The sequence below is a fragment of the Numida meleagris genome, unplaced genomic scaffold (genome assembly GCF_002078875.1).
Source record: "Numida meleagris isolate 19003 breed g44 Domestic line unplaced genomic scaffold, NumMel1.0 unplaced_Scaffold193, whole genome shotgun sequence".
Taxonomy (NCBI): Eukaryota; Metazoa; Chordata; class Aves; order Galliformes; family Numididae; genus Numida; species Numida meleagris.
The window spans coordinates 787,946-809,585 of NW_018363728.1; the positions used below are offsets into that span (position 1 = coordinate 787,946).

At 36.6% G+C, this 21,640-nt stretch overlaps 1 protein-coding gene across 5 annotated transcripts in view; it reads right to left on the minus strand.

Moving 5' to 3' along the window:
* Positions 1–1,299: 1,299 nt before the first annotated feature.
* Positions 1,300–21,640, minus strand: part of RGS17 (regulator of G protein signaling 17) — a 69,915-nt gene continuing 49,574 nt past the window's right edge. For 4 of the 5 annotated variants that reach the window (XM_021382236.1, XM_021382233.1, XM_021382234.1 and 1 more), the window contains 3 exons: positions 10,446–10,535; positions 6,426–6,660; positions 1,300–3,810 (listed from right to left, as the gene is read on the minus strand). In XM_021382236.1, coding sequence (XP_021237911.1) covers positions 3,622–3,810; positions 6,426–6,660; positions 10,446–10,535 — 514 coding nt within the window. In that variant the 3' untranslated portion in view covers positions 1,300–3,621. The remainder of the gene's footprint in view (positions 3,811–6,425; positions 6,661–10,445; positions 10,536–21,640) is intronic. The other variant, XM_021382238.1, reaches the window with a different exon arrangement.

Sequence of the window (21,640 nt, forward strand, 5' to 3'; positions counted from 1 at the left end):
TCAAGCTAATTTAAATACTTTTGGTGTTATCTGTGGTTTTGTTTTATCCTGAGTGTCTCAAACCATTTTTAGCTCAGCTGCACATCGCTAAGTTGTACATGTGCAAGATACAACATATACTCAGTTTCTTCAAAATCTAAGGATCTTATGAGAGTACCCCCGTGCTCTGCTTATTTGTGACTATTTGGCATTGTGCTCTATTTGGCAGAAGAGATTAAACACCAGACAAAAATGACAAAAAACGTAACTCACATTCCGTAGTGCTATATACATTCTCATGAAAAACTGAAATACAAGGTAAATACATACTTATTTTATTCCAGGCTATAGAATAAGTGTATTTAGGCAGTTTTTCAAAGTGTATTGTACACTGCATGCACAATAAATCAGTTTAATAGCTTGACTGTTTTACATTTTGTGTTCAAAGAACTGTATGACAGGCAATGAGATCATGTTATGGCACAAGTTGTTGTCCATTTGGACTATATCCATTTTTTCATAAAATTTTGGGAACCCAAACTGATAGATGAAATGTCTATTAATCATTTCCTCCAAGAAAGAAACTTCATACAAGTTATGTTCAATTTATAAAACCCTCCAAATAGAGGATTTAAGAAAAGAAATTTTGAACGTGATTTCATTGCAGTATTACACTGAAGACTGGTGTAATATTTGTCAAAATGATGTAACAGTTTCCAAATACAGGTTTTGGAATCCTTTGCTAGAAATCCAGGTAATATTTTAGGGCCCACACATTTAGCTTTAAAAATGTCCTTGAAAGGATGACTTGTCTGTTTTGACAAGAACTTCTACCTATGTGAAATATCTTATAAAGATAGCTTATGACTAGCAGGTCACCATCAAATAGTAACATTAAGAATATGTAAGAAGTCTACATTCGTAAAGGCTTTTGCATGCAGTTTTTTCTCTTACACATTGTTTAGTTGTGTGAACTAAATGTTTGTGCCTCAAACACCAACAAACTTGAAATTACACTATGTCAGTATATACATATATGATGCTGTATATGTTTAGTATCACAGTAAATATAACTGTTATTAAATGATACTAGACATATGTAGGACCATAGTTAAATTCCAGTTAAGAAAAAAAGCCAGAAAAATTCATTCTTCTAACAGTATTTCACAGTAGAAGGAGGCAGTCCTTTCTCACTGACTTTCCCCCCTCAGGATTTGTAAACATCATAGCTATTACTCTATCAGTATAATAATTGAATATTTTATTCACAATGGTAAGTAGCTAACCAACATGAATAAAGTTGTCGTAACACAATAACACTTTCAGACAAAACAGTTATTTATTAAAAGAAACATTTATAAATATTTTGTCTTGCATTTTAAACTACATTTTCATAAATAACAATATTTAAAAGTGCTGAATATGGTAGGATAGTCAGCAACGCCACTGTAAACAGATTTGTTTTCCACTTTGCAGATTTTTTTTTAGATCCCATTCTGTCAAACACTACAACAGTTAAAATAGTTGCATAGGGAATAGAGAATAGCCCTTTTAATCATCTCCTGAATTCTATATAAATTACAAAACCAAATGAGTTTAAGAAACAGTTTGTTAGATTGTTCTCATATATCCAAAAAAAGCACACAGGTTTCAAGTAAAAAGAATGATTAAAAAATTCCCCAGACTTGCTATTTGAAGCATGTTCAATAAATTAAGAGGAAAAAAAAAAGGGAGAGAGGTAGTAAAATAAAGGAAAAAATAAGCCCCAGGAAATAAACTAATACCTGTTTCCTACCAGCTACTGTGTAGAGCCAGAGCAGCCTCGGTAGCAGCGATTTCAGCAAGAGCTGGCACCAAGGAGTAGCTTGCTGGTTGGAGCCAAGTTTGCTGGGGCCAGATTCCACTCAGTTACACAACTGTAAAACCTTTTGGACCCATCAAAAGCAATGGGAGTATGCTGTATTTAGTCCTAGGAAAGTGAGAAGAACCCTGCCTCTAAAGTCTTAGTACAAGACCAGAGCTGACAGTGTTAAATATATATATATACACAAACATACATACATATATATATTTAACAAGCATTCAAAGCAATCTCATGATTTATCCTTAGAAGTTTGTGAGGGATGCTAACACTCATTTGTCTCATATACGGTAGGTATGAAGATGTTGATTTTTTTTAAATTCCAAGTCACTCTCTCTTTAGGCATCAAAATGCATCCTAAAATTGGACATTTTTGGATAAAAAGGCCAAGCAAACACCTGCTAAAAACACCATGGCAGAAAAGCGATTGGAGCACTGTGCTGCATTAGCTCTGATTTAGGGCTCAATAAAAGGACCCTCTACCCAGGAAAGACACCCATTGAGTTTCAGTAGGCATTTTGCTTGGGTAAGAACTGCAGATTTAGGAGCCCTTGAAATTTGGTTTAATATTACACTCCAAACTCCTTGTTTTCAAGGAGTTACTTAAAATCAGTGAGGCTAGAAGCTAAGTCTTCTTTAACCCACCACCTTGTAAAACATTACTTTTGCTTAAAAACATTTTTTGACTGGATTTAGCCTTCAAAAAAAAAAAAGAATCTTACAGGACAGATGCAATTCATCAAAATGTTCTAGAATGCTCTAAAATGCTACATGTAGGCAATCTTTTATTAAATTTCTTTATTAAAAAAAACTAAGTTATCAAGCTTTCTGTGTTTGTTCTTGTTTTTGTTTTCTTCTTTTTTTTTTTTTTTTTTGCTGAAGTACATAACATTATACAACAGTGTTAGAACTGGATAGCCAGTCTTTAATAAATCAATTACAGTATCTGACATCTGAAATGTACATTGAAAATCTTTGTTCTTTTAACAATTAAACAATATCAGCGCATAGATTGTGTCACCCAGATACGGATCCCTTTAAGTAGTTTGTGCTTTTTTTTTTTCCCTCCTTTTTTTTTTCCTTTTTCCTTTTTGACATTGCAAACTCTGTAATGAAAATGCCACAGTTTTGGCAGTGAACAACCAGAGGAATCCTCCACTTGATTTATTTTACATAAACAGTGATAAATAGCTCTTTCTTTTTCTGTACAGAAATATTGGCTTCAAAAAGTCAGTGTACTGTACTCAGTAGAGCATGTTGAGTAATGCTACACCTTAAAAATTGGCTTTTTTCAGTTAGTGATGTTAAAAAATGCAAGCCTCTTTCTGGTTTGCTGCAGTTGTTTCTATGTACCATTAGACCGTATTGCACAAAAAAAGTTCATAAATACAGATATAATTTATGTTATTGGATTAAATATTGCAACAACTAAGTGGTAAGTGAAGCAGTTTTACCTTGCACATGCAATGTGAGGATACACAAGGAGACTGTTCATAAAACTACAAATACATCATTGCAATCTTGACTGCAGTTGGGTGAAAGGAGTGTGAAACAAATGTATTTTGGCAAATCCATTGTTTCCCTCCCATGCTATTTCAAGCAAGGAGGACCTTGGTAAAAATGTAGACAGAGATCATAGTATGTATTTGTTTTCTTCACAGTAGCCTGAGTAGAGCTAAACTGTAGTTCTCCAGGAACCCAGCTCCAGATGTTATTAAACTACTTTTCTTCTGTCCCGCCCACCCCTGAAAAAATCAAGTTATTTTATTTGAAAATTAAAACTAAGTTTCGGAAGTAGATCCTGTAATACTTTCAACAAGAGACTTATAAATTTGAGAGTTCAAAAACCTTGGGAAAGAGTCTCTGTGCATTAGGGTGTATATCTGGAGTTGGGCATCTTCATACATATGAGGACTGGGATCCAGCAAGTTTCTGTTGATCACTTCTCTCACACGGGAGTCAAGACTAACCTGGAGAAGACGAGAACAGATGGATATTATACAGTAATGTCGGAAAGTTTGTATACATCTCTTTATTTCATATGGCTCCATGGAACATGCTAAGTTCATCAGTTTATTCAAGGTATGCTCTGACTTTCAGAGTCACTGTTCTAAAACGCACACACATGATTTCAGACCAAGACAATTGACTTTATTTCAGTTTACTTGGTCTTTGCATCCATCTTAATAGCTGTAAGATAAAACGCCTCTATTTAATGATACAGTGCTACTAAATAAAGCTCTGCAGTAACCTGGATTTCCCAAAATAAGTTATTATACATTGAAATGTTTTACTTTTTACATATTTAGAAATATTTCTCTCAAAGCAATGTTGAATGACCCTTGTTCAGAGAGCTGAAATGATGTTTTTTCTGATCAGTAGTACTTGAATACTTAGAAGCTTCCTATTCGGCATTCTCGTCTGGATGTCTCACAGACTATTTTTTTTTTCATTTTTTTCATGTGCTATACTTATTACTCACAAGTTAGCTAGTTGTTTTTTTTTTTTAATTGAGTTAATCTCCCCATTAATATTAGGCATTTCAGATTTGCTCTTTTCAAGACCTTTTAACATCTGGGAATTTATACTTACAGGTTGTCATGTGTCCATACTGAAGTTGTTAGAAAGTTTCAGTTTTAACTTTTAATTTAATTTCCTAGTCAGAAAATGGCATATTATGCTTAGGATGAATGCACAGATGATGTTAGATTATCACTTAAAAGTTGGAGTGAGTGTACAGCATACTAAGCTGTAGTAAGAAAATGTAGTAAGAAAATGCTCTGCAAACAGTAAAATTAGTGTTTTCTGGATGAAGCAAAATGGCTGTAGCAGGGACCAGCACTGGGACCAGCAAGGGTTTTCTCATCTAAGTAAAATATTAAAACACCTACTACAGAAATGCTGAGCACAAATCAGCTAAGCTACTCTGATTTAAACTAGGTTACGAGGAAACAGCACGTTAAGATTTAAGCAATTGCTTCCATCTGACATACACACACATAGGCACGTATCTTAGCAAGACCAGTTCATGCGTCTAGCCAATTGATTCCTCATTACCAAGCAAAATAGCTGAGACAACAAAGCTCATAGTTGGCAGGATAGTGGTGTTCCTTTGCCATTGAATACTGTACAAATTAATTGGCATTAAAGAATAAAACAAATTAATTATGAATCTCTTAATTCACATTGTTGTTTCTCAGTGACTCACTAAAGCCATATACCAAGACTAGTTGCAATTATTAAAGTTATCTTTTTGGTAAATAGATGTATGCAAGGTGTTTGTTCATCACTGAACAAGGCTGAGTATTTCAGCTCCTATGCCAAACTTTCATCTGGAATGGGGTGCTGGGATGAATGAGAACTTTAAAACTCCCATTCTGATCTAAAGCATTGCAAACTGTTCTCGTTTGCCTCATACGGTTTCCAGTAGCGGCAGGAGCAGTTGGGTTGATGACATCCTTGCATGTCCAGGGCATGAAGTTTGTGAGCAGTTTTGTTAAATCCTAAGTCAAAGAAGACTTCTTTAGTTTTAGCTGCTGGTTCATGTTGGCTTTGGAAGACAACAGGGCATGTAGTGAATATGTATATACTAGAGACACTTATATACTGTCAGAAATACACATTGGTAGCTTGCTGTACTGGTAGTTATCTCACTCCAAAGTGAAAACATACTCTATGTCACAGAGAAGGTAACGGAGTTTTAAATGGCTGCTTGCTTCATTCATAAGAATGAAATTGCAAATTATTACTAAAAGCGGTACAAAGGTAAAATGTAGCAAACAAGGTCCACAAGTAAGCATAAATTAGCATACACAGAGGCAAGGCAGAGTTGCTAAAGGTACATGACATAGCCTAAGAAACTCTTCTACACTGCTTCTACATTTATTTATCTGTCTATTGTATATTTATAAATTTGTCTGTTACAAACTGATTTGATGCTTTACTTTGGGTGAAGATCATTTCAGTTGGAGGATTGAAGAAAGCTGTATATAATTTCCCGGATATTATCATACCTATCATTAGAGAAAATATGTGATCTCAATTCTTAGGCTATTTGATTGTATCTAGGAATAACGAGAGCAAATTTGCTTTTTTTCCCAGACAGCTGTTGCAGCAGATAAATTTGTTGATTCTGATTAAAATCCCTCTGTGTTGTACAAGACACTAATTGTGAATCAATTCCATGATTTGTTTCCTGTTAAATATTTAATTTTATTTGTCATATGTTGCTGAAAATTTTGCTGCCATTTCTCCAGAAATCCATTTCCGTGACGTACTTCTTGTCTTTGGCAGGCATGTTGCATTACTAAAGAAGCATTCCTATTTCTTACCCTTCTGTTTCTGGAATTTCCCTTTCATTCCTCTCATATTGAGAGCTTTGAGGAGTTGTGGCCAGTGATGCTAAACAGCTTGGCCCTTATGTCAGTACCTGTTCCGTCTCTTCCTTTCTGGTTTAAACTACTATACTAAGAATTGCTCTCATCTAACACAACAGGCAGGCTTTTCGACCCCTTCTGGCAATCCAGGGTATAGCATGTCTGCTCTAGAACAGGAGAAGAAGCCAATCTAACATTTATGGCTTTACCTCTTTTGGTGAAAGTATAGAAATGTAATCTTCATATATAAGTCTTGCTTTTTCTTCAATAACTTTCTTGTTCTGTTCCTTCTTTAGATCTTCACACGCGAGCCAGAAAAGCAGGTTCTCTTCACTATACTCTGTTCGAAGAAACTCTCTAAAAAGGTTCCTCCCAGCTGGTGTTTTCATCATCTTGTCAAAATTCTGAGCCCAAGACAAAATTTCATCTGCAGTCGGGTTTTGGCTGCAAGAGCAAAATATCATTAGAAATATGTTTCTATTTTTGTAACAGTGTTTTCATACATTTGTCCAAAATTTCTCCTTTCCACTGCACTTCAGTCCAGAGTTAAACCTGGAAGCAACAAGGCTTCAGCACTGACAGGAGAATTTTGTTCACTCTTCACTTGCTCATTCATTATCTCAATAGCCCACTAAATGTGTTTAATATTAAGAGACATGCACTTGGCTTTCTGCAAATTTTCTACTTGTGTTGTTCAACATCAGACGAAAGAAAAATCCAATGACAGAAGTGAATTCCTGCCCTGCAGTTAAAGGAGATGTGAATTCAGGCAGCTGACAGTAGGTTCTCTCCCCTGACAGGCTTGAGGGACACCTGATGTCTGCCCGCTTCTGATAGGATTTGGCCAATCTCTGCCTGCCACACAATTTGGTTCAGCAAGGACAGGAAAAACAAAAGGCTCTTGGCAGCCAAGAGCATACTAATGAGGGCCAACAAAATAGTAATTCAGAGAGCTTTTAAATTAGCATATTTCTCTGTGCTTGTACCTAAGGGTTGCTAAGCTTCTCTCTGTTTGGTGCTATTGACCTGAATGATGATCTATTGGCATGAGATGTGATGGATGTTTCTGGCAAAACTGGAGAGAGAAGAAATGGGAAAAAAGCCTTATTCCCTTTTTCTGAAGGAGGCTATTTACAGCTTGTAACAGAGGATGCACAGAATGAGTGAACAGAAGACCAATTTGTGCCACTAATCCATAATGTACGTACAAACAGTCTGAGAAGGTCATACTCAAGTTACTTAACAACAAGTAAATATGGTTTCACACTTAACTCTGAGCGTTCATCCTCCCCTTCCTGATAGGATGCAATGCAAGAGTTTTCCTGTCTGCTGTTAACAGTGTCTGCGTAATCATGTTGCACAATAAGTGACATTTGTCCATATAATTTCATTTTTCTACTCGTAGTCTGCATGCAAGACAGAGTGGGTGTCAGGAAGCTATTTATGACAGTTTTTTGGCAGACTAAAAGATCTAATAAATGAGAAAGCATTTAACATTTAAGCCATCCAGCAAAACCAAGGAGTATAAACATGCAGACTTTGTGGTGAAAAGTCCTCTCTCTGAGGAAAGTGAACCTGCTGGAGGGGGTGGAGCTGACAAGCAACCTGTGTTGCCTAGTTATCAATTTGGAAAATATCTTTACTGCAGTTGGATGAATATAAAAATATATGAAAAAGTACAGAATAAGGCCATTTTGATACAGTTTCATCTATTAAGATTTTTTTTACATCTGTAAGGCATTGTCATTTCATTAAAAACTAATTTCTTGTTCCCTCTCCAAAATGCCAGTTTCCTGAGGAGATTTGTGAAGAACAGCCCTGTGCTATACAACTAGATTAGTTTAAAAAGAGAATCATGCAGAATCTCCAATTTGATAAACTAAGGCTCACTTACGTCTAAATAACTTATCTCAATCTTGGGAAACAGAAGGAGAAAACTCCTCTGTTGAAGTCTTGAATTTAGTAGACATCAAAGGCAGCCTAAATACTGCACCAGGGCAGTGTCTAAGTGTTCCTTGCTCCTAGGTACATGAAAGAGGTTGGCACTGAAATAGGATATTTAAACCTCTGGATGTTCTCTTACCTCCTGCTCAGGTATAGCCCTGACACAGAGAACAGGCCTAATGTGTGCTGAGAGTGGCACCATTCAGTTAAAACTGAAGGACCATATATAAAATGGGGCACCAAGGATAGGACAAGACAAGGGCCATTCTGCAACCATTGTGACCTTCTACCCACAGCTCCTCCATTTTTTTTTTGCAACAATACCTGTTAGTTTCTGCAGAATACACTAACTTAAGAGCTGGTGTAGACAAAACAAGGTATAAACACATCACCTTACCCCAAAAGCCTTTGTAGTGGCTCTGTGAGCAGCTGGACTGCAGAAGGTGGGGGATACCTACACAGTGATGGAGCAGAAGGGATAAGCACTCTCCCCTTCAGCCAGGTAACTACTGCTCACTGGTGTATGAGCTGATGGAATTGCAAACTAGTGAATTTGTGAGTTAATGAATTCCTGAATGGATGAAGTAGTGAATCAGGATCTGAATGAGTTAGACTAATCTCTTAAAAGGATACCTGGCCCTTGTTTGAATTTTACCTAATAAGTTCATGAAATGAGGTTTGATTCACAGAGTACAATGTCTCATAAACTTGACAAGTTCAGACAAACTGTGACACTAACCTTAAGTAAGTGATCAGTGCTACCTGATATAAGTTTCACTAGCAGTAGATGGGAAACTATAGGTTCTGCCATAGGCTCAATTCAGCTACTCTACATTATGATCTAGAGTTATTGGTTTCTCCACTGGATTACAGAAGGACTTTAAGTTATGCAAGATGCAGTTTTATATCATGGTTGAGGTGAATTAAGTAACTTAGAATTAATTTTTACCTAAAAATCTCTTTATCTGCTATCTCTGCCTCTTTCTCTTGAGCTGAATCAGCTCAGATGAATATCAGCTGGAGTTCAGATAGTGGTGGGGAAGCAGGAGTGAGCAGAGAGACAGCACAGAGGGCAAATTTTCTCTGAAGGCAGGGAGCTGTTAACTCACAGCTTTGAATTAACCATGACTTTTTCTTGTGAAACCACACCCTTGCACTCTGTTAATATTCCACTGACAGACCTTTCAGTCTTCCTTTCTTCTGCCTACCACCAACAGTGATGCTGAGAAACTCCCCAGAATTCAAGATCTGGACCATTAGTGAGCTCTTTTACTAAGCTTTGTTCTTCCTTTGCATGGCAAAGCTACAAGGCTGCAGTGTTAAAATCCGTGAAACATTTAATCCCAGCAGGGAATGTCATGAAGTAAACAGATTCATCATGATGGAGTGCTTCTGTAAATTCTTTGCAGGTGACTTGAATTCCAGGGTGCTCAGCTGCACTAAGTTCAGTGTAATATAACTGGAGGATATAAACAATTAAAACATTCTCATATAAAGAAAAAAAAAATCTGTCAAATCAGTTCACTGTGTGTTCCCTGTCAGTAGAGAGAAAAGAAAAAGTCTATGCTGCTTTAATATTTTGTGTAATTTTTTATTTATCCTTTCAAAATTGATCATGAAAAGCAATGGTGGCACTGAAATACTTTGTTTGGCTTGCTTTTAAATTTGATCACATCCTCCTGAGTTAAGTTTTAACTTACTTTTTATGGGATTAAAGAACTCAAAGCCACAAGTTTAGCTTTTTTCCCAACACAACAAATATTTGCCCAACCTTCAAACAGAAACAGAGGCTCAGACTTTCAGTATATGTATGCCTGTCTTTCAAGATGTGTGTTTCCTTGGACAGTTCAGGTGAAACCATAAACCAGGATGATGTACAAAAATTAAGCATGTTAAAAATCTGACTGTAAAGTACACTCTTGCCCAAGTTAATCTTTCATCTTGACTGGGTAAGTAAAAGAAAATGATTCCACAAACAGCAGAGGCCCATGGATCAACTGAACTGTTTTCATCCACCTTCAGTTCCTCCCCACTGCTTTGTACCCATAAATGCGAAACTGTCAGTAAGGCTAAATATCACTGTTAGCATTACATGGCAAACCTGATGTTTCTTCATTTTGTCTAGAAATTTTATGATGGAAAATAATTAAAAGAACATTCTAGGAGCCCTCCCCCCCCCCCCCAAAAAAAAAAAAACCCACAAAAATAACAAACAAAAAAAAACAAGGCAAATTAGTTACAGGTGTATCAAAAACGTTTAACTGAACAAAGTTTGACCAACTTACCATTCTTCTATGACTTGGATGCTTTCCATTTTGGTTGTATGTGTTGGCCTTCCTGCATTGTCTCCTCTATCTTCATTCCTAACAGTGAGGCTGCAATGTAGTACAACACTTTATTTTGTCTAGAGAAAGTTAGTTTAAAGCAATGACTACAATAATGCAAACTTTCAAAAGCTGTAAATGTATTTGAAGTGTCATTTTTCACTCCCATCCCTAAAATTTACACCCAGAATTTGGAGAGAACTTTTCAATAACAATTTTTTCCTGTAATAATGGTGAATATTAATTAACATGTGGTATTACCATGTATGATTTTTTTACAAACTGACAGTTTATCCACTGAAAGTTGGACAAAAAGTTAGAGGTCACTTTTGGAGTCAGTTTACTTAGTAAATCGTGAATAATATTAGTAACAATAAAGATAAGTGCGATAAGAATATCTGAATTATACATTGATGAGGTATTGGTACTCCACCAGTTCTAGATGGCTGTTGGTTCTTTATGAACATTCCCTTTTTTGTCTCTGGGATATGGTGTCAGTAGATGGCTTGGATACAGAACTTAACATGTGGCATCTCCTTACGATTTCACCTAACTCAAATTTCTTTTTCATTCCAAAAAGGAATGAAAAGAAAGGCGTCTGTTACCCTCATGTTGCTAGAAACAAGTCTGTTACAAGAGGAGATACTTCCTTAATGTGAGGTGTTTTTTTGTTTTGTTGTTGATCTTGAGCTGGTAACTAGCATCACTTAATTTTCTGCGAATGCTCTCTGTGAGTGTTCTGGACCATAGTATTGACAAAGAAAAACCACAATCCCTAACGACTACTGGAATACTGTGCATTTTGAATAACATAAGTATTCATATAGGAAACCTGGTTCCAATAATTAAGCTTAAGGAGTGGAAAGTAGTAAGAAGATAACTTCCCTTCACTGGGTGCTCCCCATGTGTTCATTTGAGAGAAAACAAGCAACCAAGCAAAAAAATCCTCCCTCCCAGTCCCCAGGATGCTCAAATTTTTAATATCTAGTATCTGTCATACAGTGATGTTCTCAATCGTTCTAAGTGGAGACATGCAAAAGTATGTTGATATTGTAAAGCTTTCCCACCTGCATTAATCAGAGTAATCTGTACTCAGTTCTAAGAAATCCCAGCTTTGAGACATTTTTAGCACACATGACTTTTCTTCTAGCTCCTGTGCATTTCTGAGTTTCATCAATACATTTTCAAGCATTTGGCAGAGTTAATGAGTGATCTCAACTACTTTTTGGAAATTGGCAGTTTAAGCTCCCAGGTAAAGCAGAGCACATATTAAGACTTAAACATTACAAAGATGAAAACTTCCAAACAAAGCTGTTTGATGCTTGTTGTTCCTTCACTTACCTGCCAAGACCTTAGTTCAGGCCTTTGGTCCTGCTTCCCCTGTTACAGCGTAGGAATGCAGCTCCAGTGCTGCTAAGGTGTTAGGATGTCATCAACTGCTGCAGGAGAAACAACACATCCTGAACTCCGGGGTTGGCAGGTAAAAAGCCCTTCCATCTCCTCTGACCTGATGTTCGTCAGTCTATAGAGGGAGCACCCATGGAAAGCGATGGGAGTTCCATATATAGAAGGAGAATAAAAGGGCCCATTCACTTTCCATGTTGTAATCTTTAAGTCCAGACATGTAACTGCTTAGGGTTCACTTTGTGTCTGGCTGGAGCACAAAGTAGGGGCGAGGGAGAAGCAGAGAAGTCACAAAGCTGCTCTCTCTCCCTCCTTTGCAGTCTCCAGTAGAGCTGCATTTGTGTTCTCTGCTGGGTTGGAAGAACTGACCGTCCTTTAGTCCTTGGAGGAGAGACACAGTGGAAGGAAGCAGGAAACAGCTTGTGTTGGTTGGGAATGTAATGGGATGTTTACTTGAGTCCTTCTAGAAGTGGCTGCCCATTTTCTTTCCCCTATCATATAAGCAGCAACTAAACTGCGCTGAGACAATTTATTTATTGCACAGTAGGCTTATCTCAAGGTTTGGATGCAGAGTCTTACTGGAAGTAGAATGTGACTCATCTGAGAGCAGTTAATCTACCCTGCTAATTTAATTTGATGTCTGGGGTCAAATGCTGATTGTTGTGCTCATGCAAAATCTCTGCTAAACTTTGGAAAATCAATACGGGTGCATGAGAGGGGAATACAAGTAGTGAGTGGTAAATAAGAAAAGAAAATAGAGAAATAGACAAGAAATCCATATTGACCTCATTACATTTTTTTATCACAGGAGTAATGAATCAGCCTCATGCATTTGGATTTTCTGCAGGACTACATGTTGGTAAGAAGTTCAGATAGTGCATCCAGAATGCAGAATACAGTTCTCTGGTACATGGATCTGATTCCTTTATCTCAGCATTTACAGCTGAAGGTCAGCGGTTGAAGTTAGTCAGTGCTCCAAAACAGGGAAGACTCTAAGGAGGTGTTATATTTGGTTGGAGCAATTTCTCATGTTTAGGTATTGTAGTCAAAACTGTGCTAAATTTATAATACATCTTGGCTTGAATTCTGCGTTATGTCTCCAGTGACAACCACTAGCCCTGTATTTCAACTCCTATTTATCTACATCTGTCAAGACTGAAGTTTCATCGGATATGTTTCTTTTGATATGTTTTTCCTGTGAAAGAAACCTTCATTTTAACACAGGAGTACATTCAATTCAGACATGTTCTGTTTTCACTCAAGGAACTGGCTTGTGTTTGCTTAGAAAAAAATTAAATATTTACACATTTTTGACTGTAAAGCTAACTTGAAAGCAGCTCTTAAATAATACTGATCACAATAACACAGTGCTACCTTTCACATCAAAATGACAAAACTGCATTGTTATTTGCTAAGTTGTTATCTTCAGTTGAAAACAGCCTATCTGCTCACGTTTCCAAGTGGAATTCAAGCAGTCCTCAGTGGGAAAGGAACTCTGCATATCCCTCACACACTGTTCCATCATGGAAGCTAGTTGATTATGGCAGAAGAATAATGCTGTCTAGTGTACAACTAAACAGTAAAAGTAACAGGATAGAGACTAAAAACTGATCTTGCATATTTAAGGCTTTAAGAAGAGGAAATAGTTGCTTTGCCTTATCAAAAAAAGTAGTTAAATAAAAGGGAGGTTTTCTAGAGAGACATCTGTTTTAAAATAACATGCATGTTGTCTATTATTATTAGTACATCCAACAGATATCTTTAGAATTTAAAGACCCAAAATGTCCATGATAAAACTACAACAAAACTAATAAGACCTTAAAAAGTGAGAATTTTAGATGTCTAAAGGAAGAGCATAAGTAGAAAGCACAAGCAGTGGTTTTCTGTTCCTTTGGAAGGTGTCTTTTGTCCAATTTTATGCTTGTTTTATTGGTATGGAGAGCATGGTGAAAAGTATTTCAGTAAGCCCAGGTGACTTTATGTAGCATTCAAATATATCTTGGGTTCCTGACTTCTACAAAAACAGTAGTTACATTAACTTCTGCAACTGTATTATTATGAGTAATTTCTATTTGAAGTGAGTGCATTTCTATTTTGCTACTTTAGAAACTTTGTAAGTAAAAATGTTAATGAACAGAGACTGTTTGAAGAAGTATACAAATTGAAAAGATAACCATATGTACGGTTCAACAATTGGGATTATTCACCTGTTAATATTCATGTTCAGCAATTAAATAGTTGTTCTGTTGAGTAATTACTTCACTAAATCATGAGCCCATTGGTGTATGGTAAGTTATAAAAGCCAAGCTAATTAGACAGAATCATCAAAAGAGTTGGAGCAGTCTAAGAGCAAAGATCTCATTACCTGTCCTCAAGGCATTTCCAGCCATGGGTTTTAGTCTTTTTAAAAAGTTGCTTAGCTTCCCTATTGCTGCACTTACCTCTACTATCACTAGGAAACTAACAGTTATTTAGGTGCTGGACCTCATCTTTCATTTTCTGTATATCCAGTACAATAATTTTTCATTGCTTCCCAAAGGTCAGATTGGCATATACTAGCACCTAAATCTGGTGAATCAGTGAAATTGCTCTTATGGCAAGAAAACTTCCATAATGACAGATGCTAAGACTGATATTCTGCATGTGCATGGCTACCAGCAGTTACTGTTTACTGGTTATATGCATCATATGCAGTATATCATCACAATATTTTTACAGTGTATCTGGCACTGAGGACACTACCATGATGAACGCCCATACCCTTAGTGGCCTTTACTGTGCTGCCATGAAGATATGCAGTAGAAATCAAACTGGGACATTGTACACTTATTTGGTAGGCTACTGAGTTGCTATTCAGGAGATCTCTGTTCAATTCCTAGTTCTTTGTTTATGTTTTTAGCTTATTTCTTCTTCAGTACTTTGCTTCAACTGCCGATCACTGAAAAATCAGCTGTTTGCACAACGCTGTTCACGTGCTGAGGCATGGTCTGGTAGAAGTCAGAGATGGATGTTTTTCTGTGATGCTGTGTGGCACTAAAGCGGACAACGATACTGGCACTATTTAATTTCCTTATGAAACAGACTTTTTTTCTTTCTGACACCTTGTTTTTCTAATAGTTGGAAGACTGAAGCCTGAAGGCACTGAAAACTAAGCACAGCTGTGCTTATGACCAGAGCGTGAGTTTGCTATATTGTATACATCAATAATAATGACAAATAACAGCAATATCTTCATGATCCACTTGTAAAGAACAATACAGTTATGTTAATCTCAAAATTACTTAGGCAGAGTCTAGTCAGTTATGCTATCTTCTGTTTCATGTCTAATGTTGCAAAAATAGGCATCCATCAAAAATAAATTTTACCTGAGCAATATTATCCAAGGATAATATATTTTTTTAAATTGCTAGCTGAGTAAAGGATGCTTCCAAGGGTTCATTTTTGTTACAATAAGTGAGTAAGAAAAAAAACTTCAACTAAAGCAATGTTTTTTAATGAAGAAGTGGAGCCTTGCAGTAGATATTTTCATAGGCTAAGGTTATATTATATCCTGTGTGCCACTGGCTGTAATGTAGAGAAAGGTGACGCATCAGCCTTCAAAACCATGTATTGCAGACTCTTATGAGAGACTTTTGAGAATTTATAACATGGAATAACAGAATGATTAAGGTTGGAAAGACCACTAAGATCATCTAGTTCAACCATCAACCCATGCCTGTGACTGCCCTAGGCCATCTCACTCATTGCAACATCTACCTTTTTCTTGAACATCTCCAGGGATGGTAACTCCACCACTTCCCTGGGCAGCCTGTCCCAATATCTCACCACTCTTTCTGAGAATAAATTTTTCCTAATATCCAACCTTGTCAATAAGAATAGAAAGACGGACTAAATCACTTAGATTGTTGTATTTTTTTACATATGCAAAGCTTATAAGTGCAGAGCAACGTTCAGCCAAATTAGTAGCACTAAAGTTTAGAGTAGTAGCTTGCATGGTGGTCTGGAGCAGAGGCCCTGGTGGCAAGGTCAGCATAAATTATGCATATTTAGGTCACTGAAATATATGAATCTGTAAAAACTGCAAAATTGGTATTTTGATATATCTTCATTGGTTTTCTGTGAGAATCTTTGAAGGGGAAATAGTGGTCAAGAGCCTTGGGAATCACTTACTTAAGGTGTTCAGAATCTGATCTTATCTGAGTTGGCAGAACATCATCATCTTTGTTCCAAAGGTGAAACAGATTAAAAAATAAAAATAAGTTTATGCATTTGTCTTACAGTTAGTGTCCATCCCAGTTCTTTAATAAGATTAATAGATCTTCACTGAATTCAGTGAAGAAATACAGAATGAAAAATTTTATGTTGAAAACATGTTAGGATTTTAGTGTAAAAATAGCTACATCCCTCTTGGAGGCAGTGAACTGTCTCATGCTTAAAACTAAATGATGGAGATTGTATTTAGTAGATTGCCATAGGAAGGAGGCTTGCTGGGGAAAACCCAGTAATTACCATAAGGCTATAAGGCTATAATCAGACTACTTGGCAGTGTCCACTGAAACTATAAACTAATTTCAAAAGGTCCAGGTACCTGTGGCGCTAAGTTTCCTAAGTGCCAGAGTAACATTTGCCTTACGTGAAAAAATGGTCCAAATTGTTTCTAAAAGAAAAAAAAAAGAAAGAAAGAAATCAAAACAAACCTACAGTCCAGCTTGGACTCAGCTAAAAATGTGTAAAAAAATGTCTGCAAGGTTTACCTCCTGTAAGAAAAAAAAATGCAAGCATTCTGTTTTTGCTTGTTCTGTTTTTAAATAAAGCAAGTATTTGGAAGTTTAGCATCCTGGAGATTTTATATTGCAGCTAAAAATCCTCCAATATTTTAAAGCTTCAGAGAGTGGAAAGAATGTGTAGTCATAAGCCTTCCAGCTCACGTGTTCAGCTTATTCTGTGATCATATCACCCTGACCTGTAACCATAAAAGTCACAGTGATAACTATATGATAACTGGCTTTTTTTTTTTTCTCATAGGTCACAACAGGTAAAATAAAAATGAGACAGATATGATAAAAACAGACACTTTGTTTCTTCCAATGGCTAGTATCCATTCGATTTCTCCCTTTCCAGTTTTCCTTGGTGATATTATTTCTTTTCAATTCAGTTTTCTCTGTTGTAGTGTGATGTACTTCAGAATTTTCCCCTTTTTCCATCTCTTTTTTTGAAGAGCACAGAACTGAGAAACAATATGTAACAGACGGATGGGCACTTATGTGTGCTGTGAATGTCCTTTCAACTGAAAAGCTGAGTGTCTGCTCAAAATCCAGTAATAGTAAATGCAGGCAGACTTCTGGCCCCCATATGAATCTTTCTGCATACTGTAAATCCTGTGGGCCAAAAGGGAGCTCAAGGTGGAAACTTCCTGCTCTGATTTTCGCTAATGGGTGCAGACATTATTTCACAGACCCTTCTGCTGTGATGTGGTAGAGAAAGCAGCTGACTGTAACTGTGTTTGTGTTGGGTACACATTTGACAGTCAAAGACACTTTAGTTCTGAATTCAATTTTGAACCCTACATTTCCCACAAAACAGTGTTTCTGAAAAAGTGTCAGATTCATGAAATTTTGTAATTTGTTTTGATGCTCTTAAAATCAATGCCCTGATCATGCAGTAAAACAATCTGTAGTTTTGGTTTCATTCATTGTTAGTAACTATTATTTTAACTAGTTGTTTGTATTTATTTCCAGGTAGTGAAATCCAATATATATTTAAATGAAATATTGTGCTTAGCTTTATTAAAGCGCTTAACTTTAAAAACCTCTCTCAAAAAATTACATTCTGTCATTGTAGATGTTCTCCCCAGTAAGATTTCTGATTATGAGAGACTTTCTAACAAGAAAACAATTAACCAGAAAATCCAGAAGGTATGACTCTTAATTTCAAGGCACTTCAACTTTATTAGTTTATTATCTCTCCTGCAAATACTTTTTCACCTTTCATTCAGAATCATGTTTATGCTAAGCAGTGTGGAGAGAAGCTTGAAGAGCAACATCTTAAAGCATCAAAATCCCAAAACACAACAAAAACTGGTTTTGTGATTTTTTTTTCCTTTTTAATACTCTTGCTTACCAAAACTAGATGAGTGGCACTGATGGTATGTATGGCTGTTAAATATAGAGACAGGAGTAAATAGATGTGGTCAAAAAATCCTGTGCCTACACACAAGTATGTTGTCCTGTTAGCTGCAGTGTTTCTAACACCTACACTGTAGCAGCAGTTGAGATGTGATAAGGAATTGCTGACAATTCTTCTGTACTTGTTCCACAATGCTGCTTTTGCAGAGCTATTTGGACTTTTCTGTGAGCTAGCTTGTAGTCCTATGAGAAATGCGAGAGTTTAAAAAGACACCTAAAAACATGGCAGACGAAGGCGGGTTGGGGTAAGGTAGGGGGTCTTACCTTTCTTCATTGTGAAAATCTGAACTAAGGTCTGCAAATGATTTTGTTCAAAGGATTATGATAAAACCAATCCTACTGTAATTCAGAGCTGTGAACTCCCTCCTGAAAAATAAGAAACTTCTCAGTTTATCTGAGATTATATGTTTCTGGCACACTTTGAATGTGGGGGAGAACAGGCTGAATAGCTAACTGCTTTTCAACAGCAGTGCTTCCTTAATACTGTGCTGGATTCAGGGTAATTGGTCAAAGTCATTACAGATGTGACTACAAACCATAACAGAAAAATGAGATCAGAGAAAATTAAGGTTTAAGCTATCTGGATCATCTCAGTCTATTAAAGTCTGATCAGTTAAGGCATTAAGCTCTGTTCGGATATTCTTATTTGTGTTGTGCTACTCCTCAGCCCAAGTAAAAGCAGAATTAAACCCAAGTGATCTAGTGCTTAAGAGTATAATAATCTCTTTGTTAATGGGAAGTTTTGGACAAGATTTTAGAGTTTATGTAAGATCATTATATAAGGTTATTAAATTGCATCCCACATGCCTCTGTGAAAGTAAATTATCCTGACTGAAATACGAGTGCTAAGCTAAAGTAAGTCATAGAGGCTCAGTAAAGCAAGTAACTATAAAAAAGGTTTTAGCAAATCTGCAGTGTCACTCTATTCTCTTTCTAGTATATTTAATGATTTAAAATGGAACAAATCTATAATATGGTAATCTTTTATCTTCTTAAGGGACAGTTGGACTAACAGACTCTTTTTAAAGCCATGAGCTATATCATCCTGCTGTATTTTCCATAAAAGTTGAACTCAGTATAAATTTGGCAGACAAGCTTTCAAATTTGTCCAAATTCTGCATTTTCCTTTTGAACCCAAATAAGAATTTGAAAGCAAGGCAAGCCTTGTAGAATCAGTAATTCAAATGTTGATGTATCTTCCATCACAGACAGATATTTGCAATTTGATCATTGGTGCAATTTTTCAACTGACTCTTTCTTCTTTTAGAAAATGTGAAGAAGCAGCTTAGTAGCGGAGAAATGAACCTTGGCAGAAGGGACATTATCCTAAGATACCCACATATATATATATCCACAACAACAAATGTTTTGCAAACATTGAAAATCTGGGATTAGTTTTTGCCCAGTCAAGCAGTGGTGCCCAGTGCCCAGGTGCACTGGGCACCACTGTAAAGAGCCTGGCTCCGTCTTTTTTGTACTATCCCTTTAGGTCTTTGTGCACAGTCCCAGATCTCTCAGTTTTCCCTCACAGGAAAGATGCTCCAGTCGTTTAATCATTTCAGTGGTCCTTCACTGGACTCTCTCCAGCAGCTCCATGTCTCTTTTTCACTGGGAAGCCAAGAACTGAACACTGCACTCCAAGCATGACCACCAGTGCCAAAAACATCACATTTATTAGAATTGCATTTACAGAAAGACTGCAACTGAAAATATACTTAGGGGCTATGTAAAAAAATGTAACAATATTTACATTTTGGAATGTCTTATTTTTTCTGGATGAAAGAGGGAAATGTTCTCAAGGCCAGTGAGAGTAAATGCAGGCTAAAGGGCATGTGAAAGTAGACTTGTCCTTTTAATGGACAGCCTTTTGGAAAGCCAAGGCTTGCTGAACTTGCTTTTCTCCTCTCTTCTTGTGTGACTGATTTAATCTACATAGCTACAGATATTGCAGCTCAGCAGGCAACCAAAGGCAGATGGAAACTACCAGTGTGCACTGTACTTGAACTTTGGAAATGAAGGACAGTATCTCCCTCAAACTTAGACTTGCACTGTTACTGTGCAAGAGAGGAAAGAACTGGTGACTTAGAGCAGCCTGACTTTCCTAAACTCGCTTTTTTTTTCCTCAGTTATTTTGTTCTTCTGAAAATCTGTAAGAAAAATATGCTATGTTAGATTTCACTGCAAGGAGGCTATATTACTTTTTCATAATGATAGCCACACCAGAAGGTATTACATCTTTTGGAAACTTTGAGTCTCCTCTAGGTTAAATTTTTGAGATTTTTGGTCTCACATACAGAATGTAATTTCTGTATAGGTAAGAAATACATTGCTGTAATTTGAGTAAGTTCACTTGCCATTGATTCTTAATGGAATTACTCTGGTTTGTTTCATTACTGTAGGGCTGGTTTCAGCTTTAGGCTGAAATCAACTTCAGTGTGTATTTCTCTTGTCAGGTCACCCAACAGATCACTGGTCTGGCTGTCAGCTTCATTTCTTCCTTCCGAATAAGATTACCATTCACATTCTGTCTTGCACAATGGATATATCTAATTACTAGTGAATCAACATTGTCTGCACTCCTAGCTACAGCTATTTTGCAAGCAATTCCTTCATATATTTATGACAATTAAAAGTGACAATTGTCTAGTGTTCAAAGAAATAGAAATTATGTATATAATTTGGAAGAGTAACTGGATGAATAAAAGCCATCCAATCCTGTAGCAAGTAAGCCCAACGGTCTCAATTTACTCAGATAAATGGACCTAATCTTGATTTCCGTATTAGTTTTGATTGTTCTTAAAGAAATGAAAATAGCAGCAACAGTCAAGAATTGAAGATTTAATGTCCATTTTCAAATGGGAGAAGATGTATGGGAGCATTCATACTACAATCATACCTTTTATATAAGGTGTCGTAAAGTTCTTCATTTAAAGAGGGCTTTATGTGTTTGGAAAGTGTAATTCCTACCATGATGTTTATGAACAATTTATCTGATGAAATTAACTTGGGCCAAGTAAGATGGTGATCTTCCATTTAACATCCTAGCATGGGTGTTAACAGATGGTTTCCAGATATTGTTAGACAAGGCCCTGAGCTGACAAGCACTTTCAACATGGATATCAAAAGGAACTGAAGATATCTATGAAGACTCCGTAACACATGCTCAGCATCTGCTGGTATCAGGCCTTGAATCATCTCCTTCAGAAAAGTCAGAGTTGCCATCTAGACCAATATGTGTGGTATGGAGTTATTATGAGTGACTAGAGAAGATTCTCATCTTCTTTGCCTTTCTGCCTTCCATAATGAATATCTGACCCACTTTCTACTGAGAGAATCTCCATCACATAAGCATTATCTACTAGGGGTGTTGCCTTATTTCCATAATACATTCTCTCAGATTTTCCCTTAAAAGCACTAGGCATTTATTCCTGTTTTAACTGACATTTTAAACCGATTTGGAATGATACATGGTTAAAAAATAAGCCTTCATAAGATGGAAGTTTTGCTACTAACAGATTTAAGTGGCCTATTTTTTCCTTCTTTCAGCTTGGAACTGCAGGCTGCATT